The sequence below is a fragment of the Lampris incognitus genome, chromosome 1 (assembly GCF_029633865.1).
Source record: "Lampris incognitus isolate fLamInc1 chromosome 1, fLamInc1.hap2, whole genome shotgun sequence".
In the NCBI taxonomy this organism is placed as follows: domain Eukaryota; kingdom Metazoa; phylum Chordata; class Actinopteri; order Lampriformes; family Lampridae; genus Lampris; species Lampris incognitus.
The window spans coordinates 22,751,210-22,770,394 of record NC_079211.1 but is presented as its reverse complement, the minus strand read 5'-3'; the positions used below and the strand labels follow the sequence as shown (position 1 = coordinate 22,770,394).

Here is a 19,185-nt window from a genome sequence, read left to right as displayed (position 1 = left end):
TCATGTGAATGGCCATGTAAAGTGCACCGTTTACCTGGGGAAGGGATGGCACCAGGACGCACTGTGGGAAGACAACAACCTGGTGGAGGGAGTGTAATGCTCTGGGCAATGTTCTGCTGGGAAACCCTGGGTTCGGCCATTCATGTGGACGTTAATTTGACACGTGCCACCCACCTAAACATCATTGCAGACCATGTACACCCCTTCATGGCAATGGTATTCCGAGTAGTGGCCTCTTTCAGCAGAATAATGCACCTTACCACACTGCACACATTGTTTGGGAAATGGTTTGAGTAACATGATTTGTAACATGATTTGAGTAAAGTGTTCAAGGTGTTGCCCTGGCCTACAAATTCTCCAGATCTCAATCTGATTTGAGCACCTGTGGGATGTTGTGATCGATAAGTCTGATCCACAGCTCCAGCTCGCAGCTTAAAGGACTTGAAGTATCTGCTAATGTTTTGCTGCCAGATACCACAGGACATCTTCAGAGGTCTTGCAGAGTCCATAACTCGGCAGGTCGGTGCTGTTTGGATGGCATACGGAGACCAAAAACAGATTAGGCAGGTCGTCATAATGTTTTGGCTCATCAGTGTATAAGATCATGCTATTAGCATGAACAGGCCAGGCCCTGACATTCAGTGGGAGTAGCTGGCTGCATAGATGTAAGTGAAATATCAAAGTAATGACTCCTGTAGCGCTCAAGAGCAGGATAAAACCTCATCAGGCAGCTCCGTGGAGTCTGTCTGCCACAACATGGCTGAGAGCTTTCTGAAAACCAGTGAGATGAACTATGTGACACTGCTGTCAATAAAGACGTTAAGTCCATGGTAAATATCACTGGTTTTCTGGACGTTTATTATTTTAGTCTTTGGATGCTTAGAGCTGCTGCCTGCCATGGAGCATCAGAATCAAACCAAGGAGTGTTTCCAGCAGGGCTGGGCGATATGGACAAAAATCAAAATATCCCGATAATATTGTGACGATATTGTGGGGATGACTATTGGTGCTTTCATAAAACATTTAAATGATGAGATTTTTGATAAATAATCATCAGTAATGCCTATATAATACCTAAATGAGTAAAGGCAAATAATAGAATAGCCACAACAGTCTGGTAAGTTCAGAAAATTGCATCCCTTTACTGTAATGCAGCCTTTAAAACCAGTAAAAGACAACAATTACCATATTACCAAAATCCCAGACAATATCTAGTCTGATATTACAATATCGATATAATATCAATATATTGCCCAGCCCTAGTTTCCAGCCTCACTACAAGTGGCTTGATGGGTTGAAAACACTGCAAAGCTGATCTGAAAACATATTGCCTCTTGTCATACCCCAGAAAAAATGGTCTTGGGCAGGCACCAGCCCTGCCATAGTGTCCTTAAGCAAATCCCTGTTTCCCACACATAGACTTTACTTGGGTAGGCGGGCTGCCCAGTTATATTAAAGGAAGCCAAAGTATATTTGGCGACCCATTTTAGCATTTTCTTTATTCTTGTTTTTTTTTTTAATTGATCCGACGGAACGACGTCATCAACGATCGATTAACTATTGGACAATCTCCCCTTGCTCCGGCCCCCCTATACCTGTTTGCTCTGCTATCGTGAGAAGGGTCTACTGACAATCTCACCCATGCTCTACAGAGAAACACAGAGAGAGAGAGACATTCTCTGGTATTATGTTTATAAGACACAGACACGGTGAATATTTTACAAGCGCAGACCAGGTAAAGCAACTCCTTTTCTCCTTATTGTGTAATTTTTTTTTTTTGTACATGGTGATGCTGGTCGTGTGGCTTGGGTTCTGCGCTGTTCCAGTGGCGTCTGGACACCGCTTGGCATCCTGTTCATCATATTCTTCATAAATTTCATAATTCCATTATAATTCTGTTACCCTCTTTCAGTGTTGTATTCTGTAAATTGTGTACACACATCCATTGCACGTTGATCGTCTTGGGAGAGAGATCCCTCCTCTGTTGCTCTCCCTGAGGTTTCTTCCTATTTTTTCACCCTGTTAAAGGGTTTTTTTTTTTTTTTTAGGGAGTTCTTCCTTATCCGATGCGAGGGTCTAAGGACAGGATGTTGTGTTGCTGTAAAGTCCCTTGAGGAAAATTTGTAATCTGTGATATTGGGCTATACAAATAAAACTGACTTGACTTGACTTAATTGTTCTCTGACTTTGATAGTAGCTTCGAATTCTATGAAAGAAAGCGGCAACTATGCTGTGCTGGTAGCTACAAAAATCAAGAATGTATTCAGCACACGTAACTTGACCATTCCACAACATACAGCAAAGTTGTCCTGGCTAAATTTAAGAAAGATTATAATTTGTTTTCTCTTCAGGCTATGGAGGTTAGAAAGACACAGACTAACTTTAGTTAACATTAGACTACTATTTTCTTTATGCATTTACTCAAGAGGGTAAATGAATTTTATCTTTCTTTCAACACTAACTATCTTTTGCATCTAATTTCTGTATACTTAATTTAAAGCCAAGCGTCTGTTTTTCAGGTCAAAACTGACCTGAGAAACAGACTTGAAAAGGGAGCACCTGGCTGCATGTCTGCGAATACTGATAAATGGACCAGCAACAGAGGCGTTCCCATGTGCACAGGCATTGCCGCTCTTTGGAAAAACCTAGAGATTAAGTGCTCTGACAAACAGTGCCATCTTTGTAAACACTAAAGAGTGTTTTTTTTTTAACTTTGTCTTATTCTTCCCATATGGTTAGATGGAGAGAAGGGTCGGGGGGGGGGATCTGTGAAATACATTATGTGAAATTAATAGAACTATTCAATAAATCAAAATATTGCGTTAAAGGTCACACATATCTGTTGTTTGTCACATGTAGTAGACAATTTTTGTGCCGGCAGGTAATGCTGGCCCTTTCCACCGGCTACCACCACAAGTATATTTCAGACCTGGGGGAAACACTGTAAGAACACCAACTACTGAAAACTAAATCTGATATTAAACAGGTATACCATTTGCCCACAAAAACAACTGAATTGTATGGCTCAACTACTTATTTCATTACCCCTTTTTAGCAGGAAAAAGAATAATGGAGCAGTCGTCAAATAGCAAAGAAAAACAGGATTTGAACAGACAAATGGATTATGGGTGATTGAAAAATTAAATTATCATTATCTGGCAATTACAATAATTCACTACCAGGTATTATGATAAGAAAATTAAACATACATCAAGGTTAAATATGTATTATGACTAGGGGTGTAACGGTACACATATTCGTACCAAAAATTTTCGGTACGGGTCTTTCAGTTCGGCACGCATGTGTACTAAATTAATAGTGTTGTTTTAACCACTGCATGTGCAAAACTTTCGTGTGTGCGGAATTTAATTTAAAACTCCCGAGTTTCCCCCTAGCAACTTACGCAAAGGGCCGTATGTTGTACGTTCAGCCACCCCACTATGCATGCGCCACACACGCGCATGCCACAGCATTATCTGGTAATTTAGCACAGCGCAGCCTCGTAGTTATGCGAACGCAGATAAACCAGAGCTTGAAGATCTAGTACAGTCCAAGCACAGTTACCTTTCTAAATGATTTACCTTAATGGTTATTTATTTTATTATATTTTTCATGCAACTACCGCCGTGGATTATGTCTCACAAATTGTGGTCACTCACTCAGCAATTCAAACTGTGGTCACTCATTATCCAAAGGAGTTGAATCAAGTGCAACTGGACTTGGTATATATCCGTGAAGACATTTCGCCTCTCATCCAAGCGGCTTCCTCAGTTCGTGCCTTTCTGACTAGACCAAGCTAGTCTGACTGGCTGGTGATGAGACTCAGCATTTATCCTCTAGGAGTCGTTGTCAGAGCTATTGATATGCGTGGCTCTTTGTGATCAGATGTTTACCAACGCCCGTCGCTAAAAGAGTCATAGATATGCGTGGCTCTTTTGTGTACCGATGTTATGGCCACGCCCGTCGTTAGGTTAGTGACCACAAAGGCACGAACTGAGGAAGCCTCTTGGATGAGAGGCGAAACGTCTTCACGGAAATATACCAAGTCCAGTTGCACTTGATTCAACTCCTTTGGATAACCATGACCTGGATGAATGAGAACATTCACAGACGTGGTCACTCATTCACTCATGGATGACCAGAGAGATGTTTAGTCGGGAAGTTTAGTAGGATGCACTTGCAACCCGCACTGTGGGTCTGGATGGTTTCATGCACGTTTATTTAATTTGAGAGAATATTTATGTTGCGCGGTCCTAATGTGAGCTGAAAGCTGCTAATGTGAATACAAGCATAGTACAGTTCAAGTACAATTAACCTTCTAAATGCTGCACCTTAATAGATGTTTATTTAATTTTTTTTTATTTCAGAGAACATTTTATACACTTTGTTGTAAGAATACAATGTCAAATAAAGTGGCTTTCGTATTTTTTTTATTTAAGAAAGACAAAGACATACCCTAGTTTGATCAGTAAACCACTGTTTAATAAAAAAAAAGAAAAAAAGGTCATTTTGTGTTTTGTTTCTTTTCCCCCTACTGTACCGTAAGCATACCGAACCTTGACTTCAAAACCGCGGTACGTACCGAACCATGATTTTTGTGTACTGTTACACCCCTAATTATGATATGACCACTGCGAGATAAAATTACAAACAAACCTCACAAATCACTATCACAAATATCATACCCAGCTAGCAAAGCATTATTACACTTACCCATTCTTCCTTGACAATCTCAAACAACCCAACCTAAACTTTTGTGATAAGTGTGCATGCGTGTGTGTGGTGCATGCATGTGTGTGGTGCATGTGTGGTGCATGTATGTCAAAGAGAAGGCGAGCGAGAAGGATTCTGAATGTCTTAACTTTGTGTGTGTGTGTGTGGGTGTGTGCATGTACGTGAAAGAAGGCGAGTAAGAAGGATTCTGAATGTATTCACTTTGGAGAAACTGTCTGCGCTTGCCTCCTTCTTTTCAGACTGAAGGGTCAGCCTGCAAGGATTAAAGTGTCTTGCATAAAGACACTTCAGCTGAGCAAATGCTTTCCTTGAACCTACATGATAAGTAGTTTCCTTAAAGATCCCACACTGACAATGGATTACAGCTCCACAAAGCACTGAACTGTGTGTGGCGTAACAGTGTCGTTCACTGCCACCGGGAATGTGTAAAAAACCCAAAACCTCATGAACCACGAGGGGGGGGGGGGGCAAAACTATTGGGTGACAGAACAATGATACTGTCTTTCAATATGGCGTGTGCATGACGTGCCATGTGCAGCTGCATGACTTGGGTATTCTTCATTAACGAGCAACTGACTAAGCTTAAGTGAGATGGAATTTTGGATAAGACATTCAAGCATCTGCTCAACCTGTGGTGTTGAAAATGCCTGCCATGTGGAATGCAATAGAGCTGTGAACGAATGCCAAAAATAGGCCTCGAACGAATAACGAATATTACACACTGAGGTTCGAATGGCATTCGAATACCTTGAATTTGCATATCACCCCCAAAAATCAATACAGAGAGAGTAAGTCTATTGTAGCCCGTGTTTTTATTAACAGCATATTTATGACAACATACAACTCCAGCACATTGTCCGCACATATTAGTCCAAAAACTGTTGTTGAGCACCCCTAAACATAAAATAAATCTGACTAGGAAAAGGCCAGATGATGTTAACTAGGGCCTACTCTAAGTAACATACAAGTAAAATAAATCTGACTAGGAAAAGGCCAGATGGTGTTAACGAATTTACCGTAAGTAACATAGGCATAGTAAATTATCCATGACCCACGGGGCTTAAAAAAATAAAATCAAGAGTCCTACTCACTGTAGTAGTATAAGAAGTTGTGCTAATAGTGGTTTGCGAGAAAAACCAAAGCGTCCACGTGTTCAGACTCGAGAGCGCTTCTTTTTTTGGTGACTATGTTTCCCGCATCAGAAAAGACACGCTCAGAGCGCACGGATGTCCCTGGCACGGCGAGGTATCTCTGAGCCATCTTCCCGAGGTGTGGATATATTCTCTCTTCGATTTTCCCATTAACAGCCCAAAACCCAAAGAATTTCCATACGTAACTTCTCAGATGTTGTGGAGTATGAATGACTCTCGCAGGAGATGTGCTAGTGCTAGTGCTAGCGCTTGGGTCACAGCCAACGTTCTTCTCGGATTCCGCCATTTCCTGTGTTCTATGAGCCCGCCCGCTCGGCGTGGGAACTGACAAGAGCTTTTTAATTTCCGGTTTTACTACGGATGTAGGCTATGCTTATTTTCATAAAATACGTTTCACGAAACCATCATTTATTTCCATTTAAACGTGTGTGCATTAATAATAATAATATTAATAAGGGGGAAAAAATATATTAAAAAAATATATTACAAAAAATCGAATTTCATATTTTCATATTCAAATTCGAATATTATTACCATAATTCGAATGTACATTCGAATTTCAAATGCTATCTGACAGGCCTAGAATGCAATTGATGGTACCCTGCTCAACACATAAATAACAACAACCTGGGTTAAGGGGTTATAAATATATTTTATATACGAGGGTTGTGCTGTCACTGTGACTTAATCAGCCCGCCATCTGTTTGATCACGTGAGTTTGATGACAGAGGGTATTTACATCCTCTAGCAGTTGAAGATTTACTGGGTTTCCCTAACACACAACTAAGTCGACCAAAGGACACACACACACACACACACACACACACACACACACACACACACACACACACACACACACACACACACACACACACACACAAAAGTCCTTCAAGCCCCCAGGCAAAGGCGTGGTCATCAGTAGCATGGGTGGGGTAGGTTGATGTCACCCAAGTGTGATGTCACAAAGTCAGAGGGGAAAACCAGCTTGCCCTCCATTGGTCCACTGGGATGAAGGCTACAAAGTGTGAGCGTAACGGCTTTACTAAGAAAGGGCTTTAGGCTACTGGGCTAAATCCAATTACTGCGGTATTAGGCTTGTTATACCATTCTACTCTCAACAAATTGCACCTGGAGAGACTGTTATGCCCCAACATGCGATTGTGCACATAAGTGTAACCTACTTTTCACAACTACTGTCAATTTTTTTTCCTTTAAGATTTAAAATATGCTTTATTAATCCCCATAGGGAAATTCACGCTCTGCATTTTAACCCATCCCAACACACACTGTAGCTAGGAACAGTGGACAGCCGTGCAGCGCCCGGGGACCAACTCCAGTTCTTCTTGCTATGCCTTGGTCAGGGGCACAGACAGGAGTATTAACCTATGCATGTCTTTTGATGGTGGGAGGAAACCAGAGCACCCGGAGGAAACCTACGTAGACACGAGGAGAACATGCAAACTCCACACAAAAAGGACCTGGGGCAGCCTGGGGTTCGAACCGGGGACCCTCTGGCTGTGAGGCAACAGTGCTAACCACTGGGCCACCATGGTTATGCAGCTTGTATTGGGAAGGTCTCCTTGACATCCCCCAAAACCAATTTGAGAATCAGCTGATGGCCTACGGCTCAATCCTACCATCATCTTGTTGTGAGACTAGAGCTGTTGAGACTAGCCAGTTTTACTATAACCATAATTAAAAATGTCGCCATTTCCTAACTGCAAGAATTTTACAAGCAACAATATCTAGCTGTGATATTCATTCAGCCTTGTGTTCATCTCTTGCGAGTGAGACCCATGTTTGTGTGTGTGGTGTTCCTGGCTGGCTAATTCAACAGCAAACACGAGCTAAAACTAGCTATGCTAACAGTATACAAGATAGAGCTTGCCATTTGAGCAGTTCACATTGGAGCGGTCCTCTGTGAGAGTTAACAGTACTTTTGTTTTCAAGTGGATATGGCATTACTTCTTAAGATAATTTTCCCCCCCTATGAATGGTACTTGCCACCAGTTCATCCATTGGCATTGGCTTTAAAGTAAATGCACTTTTTACTGACATCGATTGGTGACGAATCCAACATTTCCAAGTGAGGAGCAGAACAGACTATCTCTCTGTGTTTTTTTTCTGTATATTTCTATTTGACCACCATAAACAATTTCTTTTTTTTCGGGGGGGGGGGGGATTCCCCTACCCTTTTCTCCCAATTGTATCCGGCCAATCACCCCACTCTTCCGTGCCGTCCCGGTTGCTGCCCCACCCCTTCTGCCAATCCGGGGAGGGCTGCAGACTACCATGTGCCTCCTCCGATACATGTGGAGTCACCAGCCACTTCTTTTCACCTGACAGTAAGGAGTTTCGCCAGGGGGCCGTAGCACATGGGAGGATCACGCTATCCCTCCCAGCCCCCCCCTGCCAACAGGTGCCCTGACTGACCAGAGGAGGCGCTAATGCAGCGACCAGGACACATACCCACATCCAGCTTCCCACCCACAGACACGACCAATTGTGTCTGCAGGGACGCCCGACCAAGCCGGAGGTAACATGGGATTCGAACTGCCGATCCCTGTGCTGGTAGGCAATGGAATAGACCGCTATGCTACCCGGACGCCCCCTCATAAACCATTTCTAATCACCAGTAGCCAAACATTACACTATGAAAATTAACTGGATAGTTGATGCCAAAAAAAAAGTCCTGCAGCTTGAGATAATTTCATTCAGAAGGAATACATATTTTCAAAACGTAGACATTGTATTTTGGTTTCAAGAGGCAGCTACAATGAATTCACCATATTATGGCAATATGTATTCAATTTAAAATGGGTTGAATGTTTTATTTACAGGACCAAAATAATGTTGTAAAAATATGATAAACATTAAATTATAACATGCTTATGTGTCTGATACTGTAAGATCCCTATGTGAGACATGTCAAAAATCAGGTTTTGTGGATGGTTTTAGGCAGATCAATTACAGCTGCGTGACAAAGTGGTGAGACTTAATTTTTTTTTTAACCAGATGTTGAGCTAAGCGCCTACTGCCTAACGGAAGTTCTCATATTACTTCAGAGTTTACTAGAAGTCAAAGTATGGTTAGAGCGCAGTGACAGACTCACAGAATCTAACATTCAACAGTGAGAGAAAATGATGTGATTTGGTTAGGTTTTTAAAACTGATCAATCAGGCTTTAAATGATGTATGCTTCCTCATGCACTGACGATGCTGTCCCTGGCTAAGTGTCTGTACAGACAATTCCTGATCTCCTTTTAGCCGTGAAAGTCAGCAGTCCTAGGCAGATCCTTGAACCCTATTCTCTGGCCTCTTCATCAGCTCAGATGAGCAAAATGTGGTGCAATATCACAAGACTACCCAGCAGTTTCATTTTAAAATTGTTACATGATGTTTGTGCATTTATGTTGTAGTGTTGTTATTCTGTTACGTATACTGACAGAGCCACAAAACCTGAGTCAAATTCCATGTATGTGCAAACATACATGGCCAATAAACATGTCTGATTCTGATTTATTAATTTGTCAGTCTACTTAAGGTACTTTTGACCTAGTCAATGTGCCTGATAGCGACCGCAGATACAAATCAGTCTTGTTAGGGCTCTGTCCCAAATATGATGGGTGTGGCAGTGCTAGGACTCCTTAACATCCTCCGATATCAAATGGAGGTAGTGGGCACACCGATAAGGCTGGCTGGCCAGCTGGGTGGTAGAGGAGTAAAATGTCAGGAACCCTGACAGAATGAGTTATGGCAGTAATTGTCAGTGTTTGTGATCTGGAGTTTAGTATCACATGGCTGTGCTCATCACACGGTACGACATAGCTTAACTTCTCTCTTGCTCTCTCTCTCTCTCTCTCTCTCTGCACGTGCGTGCATGTATGTGTGTGTGTGTGTGTGTGTGTGTGTGTGTGTGTGTGTGTGTGTGTGTGTGAAAGAACAGAGGGTCAGCAGAAGGAAGTGCTCCTTCCCTGAGGTAAGAGCCACTAAAATAGTGAGAGGAACTGGCCCACTCAGTCTGACTCAGACTTACACAGTGAACAACTCAGAGGGAGAACAGGGAGCAGAGGGGCTGGGTTTGTTTGACTAAGACTCTGGCTAGTTTCATCTTGAAACCACTGCAAGAGATCCTGCCTCTATCCAGCCCTCATAATAATCAGGTTTTCATATCAGTGTAGACCAAGTTCTCATGTGATTACACCTCTAATTAGTTCTTTATAGGCCACTATGCCTTTGTATGGGACTTTCATTTGATGTAAGCAGTGCTTACTTAATGGACGCCACCACAACAACAAAAAACAATTCAATGCGACACATTCTTTTGACCCTAGAAGCAGTTTTTGAGGATGAAATTCCTGTGGCCATCACTGACATGATTTGTGGCTTAACAAATAGAAACCTTCACATGTGGCAGGTTTAACTGATCCCTCACATTGCAGTAACACAGACGTGTCACCACTGTCAGTTCTGTTGATCCACAAATACAGAAATTATCTGTCAGGAGCAGTCTTTTCATATTCCCTCCTCTCTCACACTTCACTGACAAACTCATTTTATTTACAGGTGAGGGAGGCTTTGTAGCCAGGAGCAGCACAAAAAAGTACTTGGCTGCAAACATCAGTGGGGAAGCCTTAATCTATCACTTGTCATAACAGAAGAAAAATAACCAAGAATCTGAGGTTCTACGTTAGTTTCCATAACAAGTGGAGTTTGTGACTGTGTGCAGGTATAAGTTAGCCTCCTGGGTGACTTTGAGCCCCACTGCTACTGTATGTTTGCCATGCATTTAAGCTGGACTGCATACCACAGCATGTGGGAGCCACCCACTCCAAAAAAGTTTGAATTTGCTGACTCGACAGCTGTACAGTGGAGAACATATGTATGTATGTATGTATGTATGTATGTATGTATGTATTTATTTATTTATTTATTTATTTACAGCTTAGAGACATAAATAGATGAACAGAGCACACACAGGCTTAACTCTATCCGCTTACCTACAAAGTGGGGGGATTTCTATAACCCTATGCAGTGCCAAAAAGTCATCAATATATAAATGCACAAAAAAGCACATAAATGTGGTTAAGGGGGTACAAGGTAATATCGTGACAACGACTGGAATGGCAAGCATTTGATCTGGTGCGTTTGCTCGGCGCCAGCTGTGGGGAGGCAGAGGGGGAAAGTAGGTCAGGAGAGTGCGAGCTTCATGGCAGCGCTTTTGTGGTCTGCTTGCCTGCCTGACTGCCACAGTGTACAAGACACACCCACATGCATGCACACACGCACGCACACACATGCACACCCACACATGCATCCATACTGCATAATGCAGCCCCAATGCACATTTCACACACGTACACACACAAGTGGCATTGTAAAAGGTGATTTACAGTGGCTCATAGCTTCTGCTGACACTCAAGGTTTCTGCCCTTGGCTGCAGGAAGCAAAAACAGAGGCCCGAAGGGAGACAGGAGGGAGAGGAGAGAGGATGACGGGGCGGGGGCGGGGGGGTAGAGCTGAAAGAGTGCCAAGCAAGACCTTGTGCGCTGAATGGGGACCCTGTTCTGATGCTCCAAACTCTTTGCTGAGACGAAGACCTAGGGCCATTCATGCAGCTAAATAAGAAGTGAAAACACTGCTGGTACACTGCTGATAGCAGTGATAAACAGACAACGATCTAACAGTTCACAAGCACCACTTCAAAAATCTTTTAACAGATGCTCTGGTTTCCTAAACCACACCAGGCTCCAGCATTACCTTCTGCCCCCACTGGACCTGGACCTGTGGGTCAGGGCTCCAGTTACCTCCAGCATATTCCCATCTGGGCTCCAGCAAAAAAAAATGTGAAAATAGGGTGAGTCACTTATCACACCCTTTTTTTTCAAGCTTTTCACAGAGATTTCAGCACCTCTCAATTGTGACACTAAGGCTGACACCCAGTCCTCATATCTGGCTTAACACTAAGGTCAATAAAGTGGTCTGATTAAGCTCATAGTGGGGTCAAAGTAACTACTTAGTTTCACCAGTTAGTGATACTGCCTTGGCAATAATTGAGGAAGTCAGCAGACTGTCACAAATACTTCACACAAAGGAATCGCAGCCACATCGCTTCCACATCAGAGGATGGCAGCGAGGAACTCTGCCAACACATTTACTTAGATGTTTTCTGTTCAGTTAACTACTTTTTTACTTTATCACATTCATGAAGCATCTCCTTGAGTTCCCTAGTTTGTTCATCTAAAAGTGGCTCATACTACAATATTGGTATACAAACAATTCACGAAAGAAGAAAAATACAATTTTACAAAATAACACTGCATTAACCCCCCCCCCCTAAAAATATGTGAAAGTCTATTTATGACTGAAAAACAGGCCCTGGGCTTCTCAGCAATCCTCCCAGCAATGACAGAAATAATTATATGACATCAATGCCTTTATCAAATCAGCCAATGGAAAATACTGAAAGTCAGCCATCATATTCATCTATATTAAGGACTTCACTGAAAGGCAGAATGAATAAACAAAATAATTTTTAAACACGAATGAAATGAAGGCCCTCGTGGTCTCCTGAAAACTGAAATAATATAGGCCTATCTCTTAAAATAACATACATGCAATCAAAAAAGAAAAACCTTACACCACAGCGTACAAATCTTTGCTTTGTCACAATCTGTGCTTTCAACGGCTATTTTCAGCAAGCCAATTTTATTGCCCTAAAAATACCATGCTACTTCATTCCACGCATGATCTGGCTAGGGTCCTTTTAACACAAAATCCTACCCAACCACATTTCACATCAGAAAACTTAAGTCTGTGTGGATGATATAGTCAAAAATTTATTTTGTTTCAGCAGGCAAGCCCGACACATTTTGAGGAACAAGAGCAGGATTGCACAGGATATGTGACTAAGCTGCTGCCATCTGACACGCAAACTGACCTCCACTATGGCTCAGGTCTAACAAACACCGGAGGAAGAAATTCCACTGACAACAAATGTCTCGTAAAGCTCATCCTTTCACCGATTCCCAATGCTCAGTGATTTAACTCATTCAACTGAACCCTACATCAAACAGGTCATTCCACATTATGAAAAAAAAAAGAAAAGAAAAAAGTAATAGACAATGAGGGCGTTGACTAAATAACCACAAGCAACCAAGCACGTCATTATCAAACTGAAGCGTTCCCTGTTGTGTGAAAACCAGTTAGCTGTGAGGGACTGTCGAGTCAGACTTTAAATGTGATGTAAATGTGATGCACCAAGTCTCTGACTGGAGGCGAAATGGAAAAACATGCCACTGGGTGAGTGGAGAGGCTCGCTTTTATTATTAGAGCCAGTGTGTACAACCAATGATTGAAGATTCGAGGAGTATTGTTTGCCAAACCCTGGGGCTACAGCAGGTATTCAGTGCCAAGCCTGGCCCAGTCCTCTCAGCCTGTGCCTCAGCAACCAGCAGCCGGGAGCCGCCAGCAGCAGTGTGGTTGCGTGAGAAGCCGGAGGAGCTGACAACTTGGTGCCAACCCCCTAACAGCCCGATAGCCCGGCACCTAGCTAACTCTTAAGCCACTAAATGTCACACAGGTTGAAGCGGACAAACACCATATAAAACAAGCTCCAACTTCCACTCAACATGGATGAATGCTCACAAGCACAATGCTTAGACACATAAGCCGATCGTCAAACACACGGGGGCACATGTAAATCTTAACTCAAATTCACACACATAAGCCTGTACTGAAACAAACACACACACACACACACACACACACACCTCTTAAGAAAACAGAGGATGATTAATGCCATGTGTGGAATGAAGATGAGGCATATCTTGTGTCCTGTTCCATCTGTTGCTGGTCATTGGCCATTAGGACTGCTGTCAGATAATCATAAGGCTCCAGCCATCAAGTCTCATGACAGTAACCACTTGGCCATATTATTAAGCTTCAACCATGAGATCTGCTCAGTTCAAAAACAAAAATAATTTGTCTGTGTGTAATTCTCTGCTCTCTATCGCACACAGACACTAACAAAACTAAACCTGTACTATGGTTGGCTTTTCTGCATGCCATACCTCGACTTAGCAGCTAAAACCTCATCACTCCCTTTCAGATACTGTGAATCAGACAGGCGTGATTGTGCCAATGTCAATACACATACAGGCAAACAAGGGAGATTTAAGACAGGTCACGTCACTGCTGGTAATGTATTTCTGTTGAGCTACTACCAGCCTGGCCAATAAAATCCCATGGGCAACAGAGAAATAGCTGGACAAAAGAGACACTTTGGGCCCCATGACCTCTACCACCGTGATTGTGGGACACAGTGTGAAACTCCACGTGTTTTAGCTGACAACGTGTTTGCTGTAAAATAACATTATTATTATTATTACTATTATCATTATCATTATTATAAAAATAATCAATGTAGGGAAAAATCTCAACCTGTGTGAACAAGTAACCTACTTTTCTCTTTTAATCCCCTTGCACTGAATAATAGGCCCAACCATTCCATGAGGGCCACAAGCCATTCATCCTGATTGTTGAATGAGCCATCTTCCCTGCTCCTGGGGGACAGGCCCACTATGAGTGAAGCCTGATCATTCAGACATAGTGCATCTCTCAAGTTCCTTTTTGGCATCATGCAACTTAAGGAAGCTATACATGGATATTATATCCATAGGAAATGCCTAAATGGCCTCACAAAGCCTCCATAGAATGAATACTTTTTTACTGGGCCTGAATGGTGTTACATACAGTTAGTTGGTAGGATAATACATCTGAAAGAAAAAACCCAAGGTTTGAAAGAATGACCCTGCAGAACACAATAAACCAAAGCATGACTTAGCAAGAAAGCCTTGATGGCTCAGAAGGATAAAATGCCATGCAATTTAATCTGCCATCAAGTTAAAGGGGAAAAAAATTATGCTCAATTTGCATAGTTTGTGAGAAAACCATTCGACAGTTAAATGACTTGGATGAAAGTGGAAATCCCCTGTCTTTTGTGCAGCACCTCATCTCTCTAGAATTCAAGGCATATTACTGCTGCCCTACCATGTACAGAAAAGTGCTGTGCAATGTGGCCAATTCTCTGGAAACATTAGCAAAAAGTGCTGCGTGACAGAATTTGTTGGCCAAGAGCACACAACCAAGTTTCTTTCCAATACTGTGAAGGCAACAGGCTCTGCTCTGCTGCAAAGATAAGGAATGACAATAATGATGGGAATTCAAACAAGTTACACCAAAAAAAAAAAGCTCTCTCTGCACAAGAATCAAAGTTACTTGTTGCATATCGACACCTGAAGAGAGGCTTGAAAGCACGTATATTAGAAATTAAACCAGGAATCCAAGTAAATATGCCAATTAGAGAAAATTAATCATTTTGCTGTGAGAAGGAATGACTGAATAAAAAACAAGATAATCGTTGCTTGAGCTCAACAGAATCTTGCTCATTTAAACATCATCATCCAATTTCCTCTGTGCAGAGTTCGTTACTGGTAGTTCTCCACCTACTGCAAGGTCTAAGTAACTGTGATGCAGGCTTCAACCTAGTGGCTGGGCCAGATCAGACCACACGGTGGATTAATGAGTACATTCCTTACCTGGCAAAGCTGGCAGGGAAGGTGGGAGAGCTGGAGAACGTCTCACTGGCCCTCTGCATTCCCGAGTTGTCCCCCATGCCCGGGCCTCTGTCCCAGGTCTCACCGATGGTTGTCAGTGGGGGGTACAGGTTGAACACTGGCTTCTGATCCTTCTGCTGTTGAGCCTCGCTGCTGCTGTTGGGGGTGGAGGTGCTGGAGCTGACTCCAAAGCGGTAGCTCTGTCCGCCTGAGGTGCTGACCCCACAAATAGAGATGGGGCTTGGGCTGGGTAAGTCTGCAGAGGATGTGCTGCTCATTTGGCAGTAGCTACGACCTGCAGACGTCTTCTCCTGTTTGATCACTCCTGGTGTGCAGAGCTGAATGAAACCAGCATCTTTCTCTTTCTTCACCACCGCAGACAAAGTGGCTGGGGGAGCAATCGTGACAGTGGTGGAAGTGCTGGAGTTGGATTCATCTCGACTTGTCAGGCTGCTGCCATTGAGAGTGGCAGAGCCAGCACCACCACTGTTGGTGTTCCCCCCCATCATTAGCTTGGCATCCTTCTCCGAGGTAACGTCAGCAAGCAGAGAATCGTCTGTCAGTGTGGACAGGAAGGCATCGTCCCCGACATAAAAATCTGAGGGAGAGCCGGTGAGCTCAAAGTCCTGCAGTAGGTCAAGGGTGTTGTCATTGAACAGCCTCTGGTTTATGTCCACATCTTTCCCAATGTGCCCGAAGGCATCGTGATCTAGGTCCATGGGGTCCTGGTCTACCTTATCCATGGATAAGTCCTCTGTTTTCATTGGGAAAAGATTGGGGTCTGTCCCCCCAATAAGAGAGTCCATGGAGGAGTGGGTAAGGTCAGCAATACTGGCCTCCAGCCGGGAGAAATTCTCCCCCAAGGTGTAGTGCCCAAGAGAGGTAGGCGTCTGTGTCTGAGTCAGAAGCAACTGCTGAGGCCTCTGGTCCTTCGTCACCCCCTTGGGCTCTGAATCTTCAAGTAGGAGACCTATGGAGGCAGTGACAGAGGCTGAGGTGAGCTCCTCTGGAAGGGGGCTGTCGCTGAGGCCGTTGGGAACGTCTCCTGGCTGCATCAATGGGCTGGACGGAAGTACAACTGAGGTGGCAGAGGTGATGGACATGGCACTGTGAGGACCTACTCTTAATGGGGCTCCCTCCGCCGGGCTTTCAGTGTAGACCAGTGTACTTAAATGGTCATCTCTGTTGTGTCTTAATTTCTTCCCTCCTCCTTTATCCATCGTTTGACCCTTCAGAAACACCAGATTAGTCAAACATAAATAACATTAACCGATTGGGATGGCAAGGTTTACAACAATGAGAGAGACATATTCCCACAAAAATTAATTTGGGGTCATTCACTGAGCTGGAATTAGTTGCCACGTCTACTTAACATTTTTATAATTTGCGAGTATGCCAACTGCATTTAACAAGATGGTCGGAGACTGAGTAAGTTACCACGAACGCCCCCCCCCCCATTGTCGAAAGCGGGCCCTTGCTAGTTAACCAATCGTAGCTAACCCAAGCTAGTAAACGACGCTATTTAGCCTAGCAATTCCTGTTTTATGACTGTAAACATTAGAATGTAAGACCTATAGACACAATCACGAAACATTTAAAACAATTAAAATCATGGAAATCTTAAAAGTATATATGTGAACGGAGCGGGAAAGTTAACGCTAATGTGAACTATACTTAACCTAAGTCTTGCTAGCGTTAGCATGATGATAGCCGTTAGCCCCCTTGCTAGAGACGCGTCTGCTGTACGTCTTAACGCTCCTTTAGCCAGTCGTGCGCCTCATACACGCTAGCCAGCTAGCTTTACCGCTAAAATAAAAGCCAATACGGGATTCCCCGCGATCGCGTACAGACGTTGCTACAACATGTGCCTTATTCAAACGAGGCTGAATAAAAAAGCTTGTATTTACCCTTCAAATGTTTGATCGTTGGTTGGTGTCCACGGAACGCCTGACAACATTGTGTTGGGCTGCAAGTGGCTGTGGAGAACATAAAAAACCCTGAATGTTTACTCCATGTTTACATGTCATATCTTACATGGTCTAGCCAGGAGGGAAAATAGCACATGAAGCGGGGCTGCACCTGTTTTTCTGAAACGTGCGATCTCACTTCCTAAGACGTCCAAAAACACGGACAAAGTACTCAAAACACAGTCCGGCTGTGGCGACTCGCAGCTGGCCATGAAGTAAGCAAGCGCTAACCTCTAGGAAAAACATACAAAATGGAGATCTCGGCAAGCACATCCCCGTGGCTGACCTGTTTACAACATGCAGCGCCTTCTGTTGGTAATATTGCGTTACTGCGGGTTTTGCGGCGCCAGTGCGTATCCTCGCAAACTCCTTGACATACAAATACATTTTAGATTTTCTTTTATCTCCCCCTAAATGTTCGTGGATTCATTGTGTATGTGTATACAGCGTTATAAACGTCACCGCAGAGCAGTTGCCGAGGTTTTTATCGAGGTTAATATTGGTAACGGTGACCATTGTGTAGTCATCCATGATGCAATGGCCTTTGTTTATTGTCTGTTGGTTGATGAATGCCAACGATCTGAGATGTTAAACTTGAAAAGGACGCTTTGATGGTTTATTGGAGGTAGTATTTAGCAGTAAGAAATGGGAACAAAGACATTTTGTTGCATTTGGATTATTATTTATTATTAAGTTTCCTGCATTGCATTCGAATTTGCTGACCAATGTTATTCCCTCTTGCTCAGGTCATTTCCCCTTTGCACGTATTAATGAATCGTTTTATGTTCTTATCTGTGCAATATTTTCTTATCACGGGTGCAATTCCACACGTGAATATTGTAGAGCACCACCACCATATACGGAAATTCCTCTTCGATTTTGAACTATTTTTAGAAACTTACCGTCCACATTACCCCTTATTTAGCTGCAATTTATTGTTTATCTCTGTACACCTTTTATTCACTGTTTGAACCAGTCTCTTAATGCTAAACTTATCGCACGAAAATAATTTCCTAATATGTGTACACGAACTGAAAGAATTGGAACATGAAAGAGTTGGACTGATGCTTTTAACTAATGTGCTGCATAATGTTGAATGATTCAATATAGGACTGCAAAAATACCACAAACAAAGAATACATCTACAGAGATTGTCTTAAAGACTTGGTGATGCAAAGATACAATTAAATTAAATTCATTTCAATTAAATTCAATTTATTGTCATTAAAACAACGTGCAGGCACATGTTAAAAATAATAGGCTAGTCATCACAGTAAGCGTGAAAATAAAATTGCAAAGCTAAAATAAAATGTCTTCGCTATTTTAAATATCTTTACAATACATTACACGTGTACTGAAAACACTTCACTGGCTGCCAGTACAGTATAGGATTTATTTCAAAGTATTATTGCTTGTTTACAGGGGCCCAAATAGTATGGCTCCTATATATATTTCCAACCTGCTCACTGACTATAACCCAATCAGATCTCTCAGATCATCAAGTATGTGTCCCCTGAATGTACCTAGAATGAAATCTAAATTAGGGGAAGGTGCATTTAGTCACCATGGTGCTGTTGTCTGCAACAGACTGCCTGATGACTTGAGCTCTGCTGCAACTGCATCTTCTTTGAAAAGTAGTCTTAAAACATTGCTTTTCTCTCAGGCTTTTGGTAGTTTGTGTGTGTGTGTGTGTGTGTGTGTGTGTGTGTGTGTGTGT

At 42.8% G+C, this 19,185-nt stretch overlaps 1 protein-coding gene across 2 annotated transcripts in view; it reads right to left on the bottom strand.

Annotated features, from left to right (window-relative positions):
• Nucleotides 1-17,688, bottom strand: part of nr3c1 (nuclear receptor subfamily 3, group C, member 1 (glucocorticoid receptor)) — a 36,731-nt gene extending 19,043 nt beyond the window's left edge. Inside the window, exons 1-3 of one of the 2 annotated variants that reach the window (XM_056293849.1) lie at nt 17,581-17,647; nt 17,409-17,477; nt 15,484-16,730 (exon numbers count right to left, since the gene is read on the bottom strand). In XM_056293849.1, the coding sequence (XP_056149824.1) occupies nt 15,484-16,721 (1,238 nt within the window). In that variant the 5' untranslated portion in view covers nt 16,722-16,730; nt 17,409-17,477; nt 17,581-17,647. Of the gene's footprint in view, nt 1-15,483; nt 16,731-17,408 lie in introns of both variants that reach the window. The other variant, XM_056293843.1, reaches the window with a different exon arrangement.
• Between the last annotated feature and the right edge of the window lie 1,497 nt (nt 17,689-19,185).